At 48.0% G+C, this 12,780-nt stretch overlaps 1 protein-coding gene across 1 annotated transcript; it reads left to right on the top strand.

Annotated features, from left to right (window-relative positions):
- The first annotated feature begins 321 nt into the window (after window positions 1–321).
- SPMAP2 (sperm microtubule associated protein 2) lies at window positions 322–12,770 on the top strand. Its single transcript, XM_090290172.1, is given in 9 exon segments — window positions 322–629; window positions 1,717–1,833; window positions 2,076–2,147; window positions 2,549–2,610; window positions 3,495–3,564; window positions 6,182–6,299; window positions 9,046–9,205; window positions 12,510–12,656; window positions 12,691–12,770. Coding segments are annotated over 9 exon segments (1,134 nt in total).
- The last annotated feature ends 10 nt before the right edge of the window (window positions 12,771–12,780 follow it).

Below are 12,780 nucleotides of genomic sequence, written 5' to 3'. Positions count from 1 at the left end.
GCCTGGGACATGTGTGGGCAGAGGGTTGCAGGCAGAGGGACCAACAAGTGCAAAGACCCTGACGAGCGGGACGCGCCTGGCATGTTTATGGAGCAGGAAGGCAGTGACAGGAGAAGGCAAATGAGGGGCTGTGGTTGGAGGAGTGAGCCAGCCCCACAGGACCTCGTAGAAGGGTCATGAAAAGAGCTTCAGCAGTAGGCACCTGTAGGATGGAATGTGGATGCTGAGAATGTTGGCAGGCCATTCTCCTGTTGCCCGGTGACCACAGACTCATTGGATGTTTTGGGAACAAGGCTGAAGGGCTTGGGGAGGAACCCACTCATGGGGGACCATCGGCAAAGTTTGCTTAACAACCACTATACCTTGGAGGTTGAGGACAGGTCAGAAAGGGGGCAATATGATGATGCTCTGGGCTTCCAGAGCACTGCGTATGAGAGCCTAGGGCCCAAGGACCCCGAAGATCAGGACTTCAGTAATGGGGAGCTGGGGCTCGAAGATCAAGAAGAGGAAATTGCCCCTGAGGAGGTGGCAGAGGAAGAATTCCTGGATGCCCAGGACCCAGGAGAGGTCCTCCCAGAGCTGGAGAGGGTTCTGCAGAAAGAGGAGGAGGAGGGTGTGCCTGAAATGAAGTAAGCATGGGGGTGGGGCCTACATAGGCTGGGGTGGGGCTCAGGCACTGGAGAGAGAGTAGTATCCCCATGCCCACCCCATGCCCTGGGGCCTCTGTGAGGGTGTCAGACAGGGTGGACAGCACCCTCACTGGCCTCTGAGGCAAACTCAGCAAACACAATACTTGTCCAGGTTGCAGGTGGGTTATCATATAAAACCATACAAAAGTGCCAATTTTGGAGCTGGAAAAAGTTCAGATGCCAAAGCTGAGAGGTCAAGAGAGGTGATCCTCCCTTAGACAGAAAAAGAAATGGGGAAAATCTCCGAAATCAGAAGCTGCAAGCATTCCAACCACTACCAATTGCCAGAAACGTTTAAGATGGCTGGCTAGGAGGACATGTTCTGGGTGAACTGAAAGTCAGTGAATTGAGCATTTGTGGGAGTGATTTTTGGCAATTGGTATCCTAGAAAGAGCCAGGTGTCCTTTAACAGATTTAGTTTGTGCATCCCTCTCTCCCTCCACTGGGCCACGTTCTGGGCTCTTCTGAACTGTGAGAGTCCAGGCAGGAAGGAGCCCAGTGAGCCAGCAGGAGCTGGCCACTGCCTTCCCCGCTTCAGCTGCCCTCTTCGTGGGTGCCGTCTCCCACACTGTGGATGGACGTTTGCTGACGTGAACTGTGATGTGTCAGGCGGTGTTGTGGAAGAAGTGGTGCAGGGCAGTGACAGGGGCCCAGGGTGGACATTTGAGTCCACAGCTGCAGGAAGTGAGGAGAAGGCCCTGTTGCTCCCATATTCTGAGGGCTGCCTCGGGCCTCTCTGTAGCTTAGTCCCCCTCGGGGGCCTGGATACACATGAGATGAGAAAACGTCTTATGTAATTACTATGACTATCTTGTGAGGTCGGGGCAGGTCTCTATTCCATTTTGCAGAGGAGGGAACGGGGCCACCTGGCCAGGGTCACACATCTGGCTGCCGATGGAGCGAAGATTTCAGTCCACATCTTTTGATGCCAGAATTTGGCCCCAGAGAGGCCCCTTTGTTAGGGCGAGGAGATTCAGAGGGGCTGGAAAGCCAACAACTCCAGCCTCACCACCCAACTCTCCCAAAGCCGGCTGTCCATCACCCAGAGGTTCCCTGGCACCTCTGCGGTAAGAGGGAGGAAGAAGAAGAGGAGACTTTTTGAGTTGGCAAAACCAAAGACCAACTGGCAAGCCTTGAAAGACAGGTGAGGGGTGTGGGCTGTCTTGCTGGAGGTAGAGGTTGGGGTCCACAAGGAGGAGAACAGCCCTTGGGGGTCCCATCTGTCACCCACATGGTAAACTTGGGGTGAAAAATCGGGGTGCCAACAGTGAGGACTTGGGGGACGTGGTGCCCAATGGTAGCCTCTGGGTGCCAGCCCAGGAGAGAGAGGCATTTGAGCAAGTGGGAGCTGCAGAACAAGGCAGGGGCTGGGCTGTCTCATCGCAGGATGAGGTGCTGCTGTAAGGGCTATGCCTGGATCTCCCCATGCATGAGGACCTTGCAGTTCTGTGTCTATTGGTAAGTCCCAGGGTGTCTCCTTTATCCATCTCCTGCCCATGTTCCAGGGGGGAACAGCCAGGCCCCAGGGCCCTTTCCTTAGTTATGCCTTTTTCCCCCAGCTCCCCATTTCTCTGAACATCAGCTTCACTCAAAATAATCTACATTTCCCCATGACTCTAAGATTTTCCTCCCTATGCCCCTCTCTGATCTGTCTCTATCTTGTGATTCTACGTTCCCTCCTCCCTTCCCACTGGTCACTCCACCCTGTCTTCCTCCAGCTCTCTGCCTCTGCTTCACTGTCTTCCTGTCTGTGCATGCGTCTGTGTTTATGGGGTGTCCTGAGTTCTGTTTCAGAGCAGGGTGCAGAGAGCCTCTGCCTCAGCTTCTCTCACCCTGAGCCATGCCTGGGTGCATTCCAGGCCATCTGTGTACTGGACAGAGAGGTTTCTGGAAGACACCACTCTTACTGTCACGATGCCTGGTAGGTTGAGCTCACCTTCCACCTCCTCTTCTCCATTAGTGGGTGCTTAGCTCAGGGGTTGGCCAGAGGTGGCCCTTGTTCCAGCCATGGTTCCTGGCCAGTCTGTCTGACATGCTGCTCCTGGCCTCCTGGTGTTGGGTCGTCCCCATCTCACCCCAACCTGTGCCATGCTCCGACTGAGGAGACCTTAGGGACTCCCCTATCCCTAATGGACCTGGGAGTCTTTGTGGCTCCTCCTCTTCCTCTATCTCCTAGGAGTGTCTGCCCCCACCATGTTCAGGGAGTTCATCTCTGGTCTCTACCCTCTGAGGAGCCAGAACCAGCTGGAGGCTGGACCTATGGGTGAGGGGTGTGGGGCAAATTCTCCAGGGGAAATCTCAGTTTGCACCACAGCCAAAATGAGGGTTAGTATTAACTTAACAAAAAGTCTTTTTTCTTCCCTCCCACAATTGTTTCTACCCTTTTTGAGAGCAATGGATTTCTTCAAATAAAACACTTCAAGAAACTTCATTATTGTAGAGAAGTAAAAGGCCCAGTGAACACTAAACCCCTGGAAACCTTAGGCCTGTACAAACTTCAGACCAAAATCCACTTTCCCAACCAGAGAGTTGTTGGAGCCACATGGGTCCTGTCAAGGAACTGATGGGCCCAGACAGTCCCATCCTCTGTGCTTGAGTAAGAGACTTCAGGCCTGTGAGCCTGTTGTTCCCAGAATGGAGACAGCAAAAGTCACTCTGCTGCAAGGAGTCTGATGCTGAGCTGTCTGGGCCCACAGTTCCTCACATCATGCCTCCTGCTCTAGCCCATGGAAAGCTGAATTCAGTAGGAAGAAAACCCCTGGGAGTGGACATGTTTCGAGTTGGGGCTGTTTCCTATTTGTTTAGCAGTGTCCCGCCGAGTGGAAGAACTGGCTCGCCCTAAGAGGTCCTACTCGCAGTATTACAACAACAATAGGTAAGTGGTGGAGGGTTGGAGGAGCACTCTGAGGGCAGAGTTTGGCAGAAAACCTTTCCTTTCTCTTGAAAGGGTATATAGCACTGGGACGATTCAGGTCCTGGCACTAGATAACCCGAGTCCAAACTGGGTGCTCGCAGACAGGCACTTGATCCTTGGGATCTTGGCTCTCCATTTACAGAACAGATGGCAGTGTGGGGGTCACACACAAAAGGCACTTAGCTCAGTGCCTGCCAGAGTAAGTGCTGAGTAATGTTACTTATCACCATCATTGATTTTGTTGGCTCTGAAAGCTAGCAATTGTAAGACATTATTATTTTATGTACAACTAATGAAACAATTCTTTGTTATCACTTAGAACTTTCATGCTTGTCAAAAGTGGGGGTTGGTTGGAGTGTGGAGGGTTTGAGCAAAAAAGAAAAAAAGGGAAAAAAATTCATGGACGCAGACAACAGTGTGGTGATTGCTGGGAGGTGTGGGGGAGGGAATGGGGCGATAAATGGTGATGGTGGGAGACTTGACTTGGGGTGGTGAACACACAGTACAGTGTACAGATGATGTGTTGTAGAACTGCATCTGAAACCTGTAGAGTTTTGTTGACCAGTGTCACTCCAATAAATTCAATAAAAAGGAAAAAATGATCTTTAGAGTTATTTAGACATAGTTTTAAATACCATCTTAATGCATGGCCTACAGTAGTAGGTGGCCTGGAGGGTCCAGTGGCACATCCTCCCTGGTCACCTAAGCTGGGCACTTGAGGTGAGCCCCCTGCCCCGTACGGGCTGTGTACACCCTCTTCTTGTTGTTGAGGCTTGATTGCTGTTGGCACATCAATGGGTGGGATTTACCCCCAGGCCAATCAGTCTCTGGTCACCCTGGAGGATATACTACTGTTGTGAATGATGTTGGGTGGTGGTGCTTCATTGTGGTCTGAAACTGTCCGCTGGGTGCACTGGGCCAAGGTCAGCCACCACCTGTGTTCTGCAGATGACTGCTACTTGTGCTGGGCTTGAAGGTGCCTAGGTGAGGCCAAGCTGTGAACCAAGGTTGGCTGCTGCTAGTGCCAAGCCTGGGGCTACTTAGCGAGAGGTATGGGGCTTGCTGAGACCAGATGCTCCTTGTTTGAGAGATTTTAGGAAAATCTGAAGCATAAGCCAAGATAGGCCATTTGTATGAAAAAGCCACCAGAAGCAGCTTGGGTTGGGCCTCAAGGAATCACCAGGGTGGGGCAAACAGTGTGAGCCAGGTTGATAGAATCTCAGATATGGCCCTGCCTGCTGGTTCTGTGGGAGGAGGGCTCATCAAAGGAACAATGGCCTCTGCACTTCTGTCTGGGAGAAAGCTGTCCCCACCTTCTCACCCTGATGCCAGACAATGCAGTTCCTCCCCATATGTCTCTGGTGCCTTTCAAGCTGCTTCCCCAGAGCAGGAGCTCAGAGAGAGTGAGTCTCAGTAAGTCTATGCATGGGCCCTTTAAGAGGAACTGTCTGGGACTCTAGAAACTCTCCATCTCTCTCAGCCTCAATCCCCACTGGTTTATAGTCTGAAGTTATAGGGATTTTTCCTCCTGGCATTGGAACCCTTGGCTTGGGGGACTGGAGTGGGGCTGGGACCTGGTACTACTCAGGAGGGATCTCTGCAGCCAAGATGTCCTTCCCAATTTTTATCCACCACAAGTGGGTGTGGGACCAACCTGTTCCATGTCTCTGCCTCTCCTACTAGTCTCGATGTGGCGCCTTCTTTCATTCCCTAGTTGTAGGACTTTCATTCAGCAGATTTCAGGTGGTTCTGAATGATGGTTGTTCTGTAATTTAGTTGTAATTTTGATGTGGTTGTGGGAGGAGGCGGGCACCACTTTCACCTATGCCGCCACCTTGGCCGGAAGCATGAATCATTTTTTGATTCAGAGAGACTGACATGTTCCATATACAGTTTTTAAACCTGTTTTTGTGAAAATAACTTTTCATTTTAATGTTGAATCATAGTGTAATCTCAAGGTAATTTAAACTGCAATTAGATTTAACATCTGTAAAGCCAAGAACGCACATAACTCGACTGAGGTTATTTCAGTGAGAACAGCTACATCCACGCACAGCTGAGGATAACCGTGGAGCTCCTGACGTCCGGCTGGCAGCATTTATAAGCTGCATCCCGACCTCAGAGACATGATAATATGAGAAGTTTGCCTTAGACCGATGAAACACAGCTTTATTTCTGGAGCAGAGGCATAGTTGAGACCTGCTTTTAGGAGGCGAGGGCTCAGCAAACCTGGTGGAAGTTCACTTTCCCAGCTTTCTCTGACAACTGCCGGACATAAACTATTATCCCTCATATTCAAAGCTGAATTCATGCCCTGATGATGGGGGTGTGGGGAAAAAGCCCTGGGGATGACCTCGGGACAGCGTAGCTCCAGCCTTGAGACCCACAAGGCTCCTATTAGGGATTCTTTTATGAGTCCCTTCTTGGAGGTCTTTCCCAAAACTTCCACTTTCCAAGGTTCTCCCTTATCCCAAGGATCAGAGAGGAGCTGAGAAAGAGATGACGCACACACACACAGAAATGTACAGATGTGTTCCTTCTTGGTTGAACTAGTGTCTCAAATGTAGATGTCTCCTAGGACTACCCCCATATTGCCCATTCCTCGGCCTACCTTGGACTATCAAGCACCCAGTCGCCTGAGGGAACTGGCCACCCCGAGGGTCCGGAATAATATTTGGAGCATAAACATGTCTGAGGTAGGTACCTCACACTCCTGGGACCCTCTCACCTCAATGGCCAGGGTGCTGGCCCCACTCAGTGGGCTGGGGTCAGGGGCCTAGAAAGATGAGCAGGAATAGACTTCAGAGTAATAGGCATGTGACTTTTGCCAGCTGTGTTATTTTCATTTTATACTTTATTACATACACAGACCCATAAACCATAATCATTCTATTTTTAACATACATATGTGGCATCTTTAAAAAAAAGTTTTATTTCCTTTTTTAATGTATATTTTATTGATTACGTTGTTACAGTAGTCCTAATATTTTTCCTTTTGCTTCCCTCCACTCAGTATCCCCCTTCCCTCCAGCAATCCCATCTCCATTAGTTCATGTCCATGGGTTGTGCATATGAATTCTTTGGCTTCACCTTCTCCTATATTATTCTTAACTTCTCCCTATTTTTTACCAACCAATTATGCTTCTTAATCCCTGTGTCATTTCCCCATTTCCACCCCCCTTCCCCTCCCCACTCCCAGCTGATAATCCTCCAAATGATCCCCATATCTATGATTCTGTTCCTATTCTGATTTGCTTAGTTTGATTTTGTCTTTATATTTTAGATTCAGTTGTTGATAGTTGTGAGTTTGTTGTCATTTAATGTTCATAATTCTGATCTTCTTTTTCTTAAGTAAGTCTGTTTAACGTTTCATATAATAATGGCTTGGCGATGATGAACTCCTTTAGCTTTACCTTGTCTGGGAAGCATTTCATCTGCCCTTCCATTCTAAATGATAGCTTTGCTGGTTAGAGTAATCTTGGTTGTAGATCCTTGCTTTTCATCACCTTGAATACTTCTTGCCATTCCCTTCTTGCCTGCAAAGTTTCTTTTGAGAAATCAGCTGACAGTCTTATAGGCATCCTTTTGTAGGTAACTCTCTGCTTTTGCTGCTTTTAAGATTCTCTCTTTATCTTGAACCTTTGGCATTTTCACTATGATGTGTCTTAGTGTGGTCCTCCTTGCGTCTAGCTTGTTTGGGACTCTCTGTGCTTCCTGGACTTGTATGTCTATTTCCTTTGCCAAATTTGGGAAGTTTTTCTTCCTTATTTTTTTGCATAAGCTTTTAATTTCTTGCTCTTCCTCTTCTCCTTCTGGCACCCCTATTATTCAGATGTTGGTATGTTTAAAGTTGTCCCACAGGTTCCTAAGCCTCTCTTCATTTTTTTCAATTCTTGTTTCCTCATTCTGTACTGGTTGACTGTTTATTTCTTCCTTATGTTCCAAATCATTGATTTGAACCCCAGTTTCCTTCCCTTTACCATTTATTTTGTGTGGCTTTTCCTTTGTTTCATTTAGTATAGCCTTCACTTCTTCCCTTATGCATTTGCTGTACTCAAGCATATCTGTCAAGTCTGTGAGCATCTTTATCACCCCTGTTTTGAACTCTGTGTCTGTTAGGTTGGCTCTCTCCTTGTTTGTTAGGTTAGCTATCTCCTCATCGCTTAGTTTTCCCAGGGGAAACTTGATCCATTCCCTCTTTTGGGCCATATCTGTCTACTCATCTTGACAGGCTCCTGTGTTTGTTTGCCTCTGTTTCTTAGGTAGAGCTGTTGCACGTGTTACATTGTTAGGGGCAGAGCCTTAGGTATTTGTCAGCACAGGCAACTCATTTTACCACGTTGTGACACTGTATGTGGGAGAGGGGTCTGTCTGGATGAGTATTTCTTCTTTATATCTTTGTTTGTTGGACTTCCATGCCGCTTGATTTTTCTGGAACTTCTGGTTGTCTCTAGTTTTGAGGTACTTGCACTCATTCTTACTTGTGGAGGGAGATGCAATGTGTCTGTCTAGGCCTCCATCTTGACTGGAAGTCCGATTTTATTTACTTTTAGAGAGAGGGGAAGGAAGAAGAAAGCAAGGGAGAGAAATATCAATGTGCGAGAGAAACATCGATTGGTTGCCTCTTGCATATCCCCAAACTGGGGACCTGGCCTGCAAACCCAGCACGTACCCTGACTGGGAATCTAACCAGCAACCTTTTGGTTCACAGGCTGGCACTCAATCCACTGAGCCACACCAGCCAGGACCATACGTGGCATCTTAATTCTTGGTTTTTCCCTCAATATTTGTCTTCTAGAACATTTTATGTTGATTTATATAGAAGGAACATTTTAACTGCTGGGTCACATTCTATCCTATGAATACACCACAGTTAGTTTACTCAGTCCCCTATTGATGGACAACTCGGTTGTTTCCAGCTGCAGTGAATACCACTACTCTCAAATCCTTGTGCCCCCTCCCCCAGGCATTTCTCTATATGGCGGTCATCAACTGTGCATGTTGCGCTTCACCTGAGATGGACAAACTGCTCTGCAAAGTGCTTGTACTAATTTACTCTGCCACCAGCCATGCACTGGGATGTCTCTACCCCCACATTCTTGCCAGGGCTTGACAATGTCAGACTTTTTAAATTTTTGCCACATTTGTTTGCATGCAGTGATATTTTGTGGTTTTAATTTACATTTGCCTGGTCAACAGAGAGGATTATTGATCATTTAGGTTTACTATTCTGTATGATTAGCCTATGGATTTTTTTGGTTATTGATTTAGAGGTGCTCTTTACATATGATAGCTACTAAGGCTTTTGCTGAACACATTGTAAACTAACTTCTTTCCAGTCAGTCATCTGTCTCTTGATATTGCTTATGAGGTCTTTTTGGTCCAGGGGCCTTTGAGGAATTATGGACTGTTTTACTCTTTCTCCTCTCATTCTGTTTCCAGGTGTCCCAGGTGTCCAGGGCAGCTCAGATGGCCATCCCCAGTTCGAGGATTCTCCAGTTGGCAAAGCCCAGGACTCCAGCCACCCTGCTGGAAGAATGGGACCCTGTGCCAAAACCCAAGCCACATGTGTCAGACTATAACCGGCTTCTTCACTTGGCCAGTAAGTAGGTCCTTGTGTTCATCCCCACTGCACACAGGCAGGGGTGGGGAACATTCAGAAGACATTGACTTTAGGCCTGCTTCTGCCAGATTTGTGCTTCCCTCTTCCTTAATCTCCCCGCTTAGCTGCAGACAAGTGGTCAGATCACTGTGGACAAGTCATACTGTGCAGGCTCCCTGGGGAAAAGAGGCAGAAGTTAGAGAAGACCATGGTCCTGACGCTGAGTGCTGTCTGAGTGGACCTAGTAGAAGGACAAGTGGGTGCAGAAAAGAAAGTTGTGGGGATAGGGCCAGGGACAAGAGAGCCAAGCTGAGGTGAAGGGCAGCTTTGAAATGGTGTTGGCCTGATTCTCTTCTGTCCTTTAAAACAAATGAAATACCTGGTCCCCTCATGACAACAGTAATGTGTACTAACTGTAGAGAAATAAGAAAATGCAGGAGAGCCTAAGGAGAAAGGAATCCCACCCAAAGATAATGCAGTTTGGTGTGTTTCATTCTGGGTATAACATGGGGTTACATGCAGAGCCAAAAATGCATGCAGCTGTGTGTGTGCTATGAGCGTGCACCTACCAAGTGCTCTCCCTGCTAGTCCCCTCGTCACAGCCCATGTTCAATGCACTGAGAACTCCTGTGCACTTGACCTTCTGAGCACATCAGAAACCCACCCTTGGACCAGAGCAGTCACCTCCACCTTTGTCCCTGGTACCACCCTTGCCATTTCCCATGTGGCAGCCACAGAGGTCTTGCTGAATTTAAGTTGGATTCCACCCTTCCCTGCTCAGGACCCTCCCAGGGCTCCTGTCTCACTCTGTGTGGCCCACAGGCTCTTGGGATTTGTTCCCCTCTATCCCTTTGGCCCCCCCGCCTGGTTCCACTCCTGCTGCCTGGAACACTGACCGCAGACACCTACTCAATTCACTCCTCTTCCTCCCATAGGGTGGAGCTCCAATCTGTCCTCTCAGTGAGCTCCCTGCTTAACCCACAAGCTGTGCCCACTTCTGGACACCTGTATGCACCTGGGCTGCCCTCTGTGCTCTTTTTCTGTAGCACCTGTCACATTCTAACATATATTTACTATATATTTTTGTGCCAGGCCTGTGATGTCAGAGGCTTTGGAGTGCTCCTGGCACATAATCACCAGAGGAAGTAATTGGCCATTCTGGTTTACTCTGCTCTAACATTTTCCCAGTTTCCTATTTCCTGTGTTTTTGGTTATTGATTTGGAGTATTTTTTTAAATATAAGATGATCACTAATCCTTTGTTGAGAACATTGCAAAATAACTTCTCCCCAGTCCATCGCTTTTTGTTTAACTTTGCTTACAGGATCTTTTGTTTAATTTATTCATTTACCAGTTTCCTTACTACTTATTAAATGATTGGTTAAATGAATGAAAACATATGTGTACATATGCACTGCTGCATTAGATCATTCTGTTTCTCTCTCTCTCCGATGTACCTGGTATACAATTATATACATATTTGTACATATACACTTGTGTATATATTCATCCATGTTTAAGATATACCTGTAAATACACTTTCATGTCTGTATATAAGAATGATGTCAGATTGTGCTTTTCAAGCAGCAAACTTCTACCCACTAATGGGTGTGACCAATATTTTAAAGAGTGAAATGACAAAAAATGAAGAGCATGAACTATGTGGGTAGGTGTGACTCCATGTTTCTCTGTGTCCACATGTGTGCTGTGGTGGTGGACTCAGTCAACAGAGTTTAAAAGCCCAGATATGACAGCAGTGGAAATGCTCTACAATTCTCACAGAGGTGGTCAGAGAAGGCTGGGTTCTGGGCATGGTCTTCCCAGCCCTGCAGGGGATCACCGAGGTCCCTTTTCCTTTGGAGGAATCATCATCTGCCTGGCAAAACTCTGGTACAGCATCTATGGCTTTGTCCAGCTGTAGGCCGGTGTGGGCTTGTGCCTGTCTGGTGGAAGGAACCCCACTCTCTTTCATCAAGGGCCCTTCCACTGAGCCAGGCTTTGTCTGCTGAGAAGGGGGGGAGGGGTGGCCTTTTTCCATTTACACAGAGGCTCTAAACAAAGGGATTTATAAAGGAGGCTGTAGCACCCCTCCAAGCTGAGGATCCTGAAGCTCCCAGACAATGAAGGCTAAGGCAGTGACCAGTGGTGATCACCTACCTCCCTTCCAGTCCCTAAGCAGGCCATGCACTGAAGCTCACTGTAAAGAAGGGGTGGCAGAGCAGTGGTAAGGAAGGAAGTCTGGCTGAGCCACAGGTCTCTGCTTCTGAGATCTGTCTGTCCATGATACCAGCCACTGGCCACGTACAGCTACTTCAATGTAATTAAAATCAGTCAATCAGTTGATCTAAATAAGTGAACTGATTTCATTAAAATTAAATAGAAGAAAACTCCAGCCCATACCAGGCGCTCCCATGTGTGCCTGGTAGAAGCCATGTTGCTAGCACTTCTGAGAAGGCCTGGCTGAGGCTGCAGTCATATTGGGTAGTGAGGGCAGGAGCCCAGAATGAGGTGGAAGCTGAATCCTGAAAGGACCTGTGCACCCAGGGAGCTGTTCCTGGGTCCACCCAGCAGGTCTGCAGGACCAGCCGAGGGGAGATGCTTCCCACAGCTGTTGTTCATTGCTTCTTCCCACCATAACATCAGTGGAGGGAGGAGAGAGTGTGAAAGGGTCCAATGAGCCCCCACCTAACACTGGCCACCAGGATACTTTCAGCCAGCCCCTCTGGTACTCCTTCTCTGGTTTGTGGGCATTTGAAATATTTTTTTTCTTTATGATTCATTCTTTTTAAGTGTACAATTCATTATACTCCATAAAAAATAAAGCGTACACTTCAATGCTTTTTAGTACTTTAGTACACTAACAGAGTTGTGTACCCATCTCCACAATGAATTTTAGAACATTTTCATCACCCCGAAGAGAAACCCCTTGACTATTAGCAGTAACTCTCCATCCTGTCACCAGCCCCTGGCACCCGCTAATTCACTTTATGTGTCTATGGATTTGCCTGTTCTGGGTGTTTCACAGAAATGGAATCACACACTGTGTGGTTTTGTGTCTGGCTTCTCTTACTGAGCATCATGTTTTCAAGGTTCAGTCATATTGTAGCTTTTGTCAGTGCTTCACTCCTTTTCACAGCTGAGTAATATTCCAGTGTGTGTCATGTGTTTTTTCATTCCTTTGTCACTAGAGGCCATTGAACTTGGGAACTTAGACCTAGCAGGTTGATCTCTGTAGGAGGAGTGGCTGCATATCCAAGGCTCTGGTGCCTATGCCTGATGCTGTCACTCTCTCCTGCCCTCTCTAGTGCCCAAGGTCCAGTCAGAGAAGTGTGTTCCTGACCGAAATCCGCGCTGGGAGGTGCTGGATGTCACCAAGAAAGTGGTAGCCAGTCCTCGGATCACCTCCCTGGCCAAGCCCAAAGTGCGCAAGGATCTCAACGAGGGCTACAACCCCTACTACATTTCCCCAGCTTCCCTGGTGGCTCGGGCATCTCCTCGCCTGTATGAGCTTGCCACCCCCAAAAGCATCACCAAAAAAGTGTGAGTAACCCAGGCCTGGCCTCTGAGGCCCCATTC

This window comes from Furipterus horrens, unplaced genomic scaffold (genome assembly GCF_987537825.1).
Source record: "Furipterus horrens unplaced genomic scaffold, mFurHor1.1.pri manual_scaffold_10, whole genome shotgun sequence".
In the NCBI taxonomy this organism is placed as follows: domain Eukaryota; kingdom Metazoa; phylum Chordata; class Mammalia; order Chiroptera; family Furipteridae; genus Furipterus; species Furipterus horrens.
This window is presented reverse-complemented; position numbering and strand designations above follow the sequence as displayed.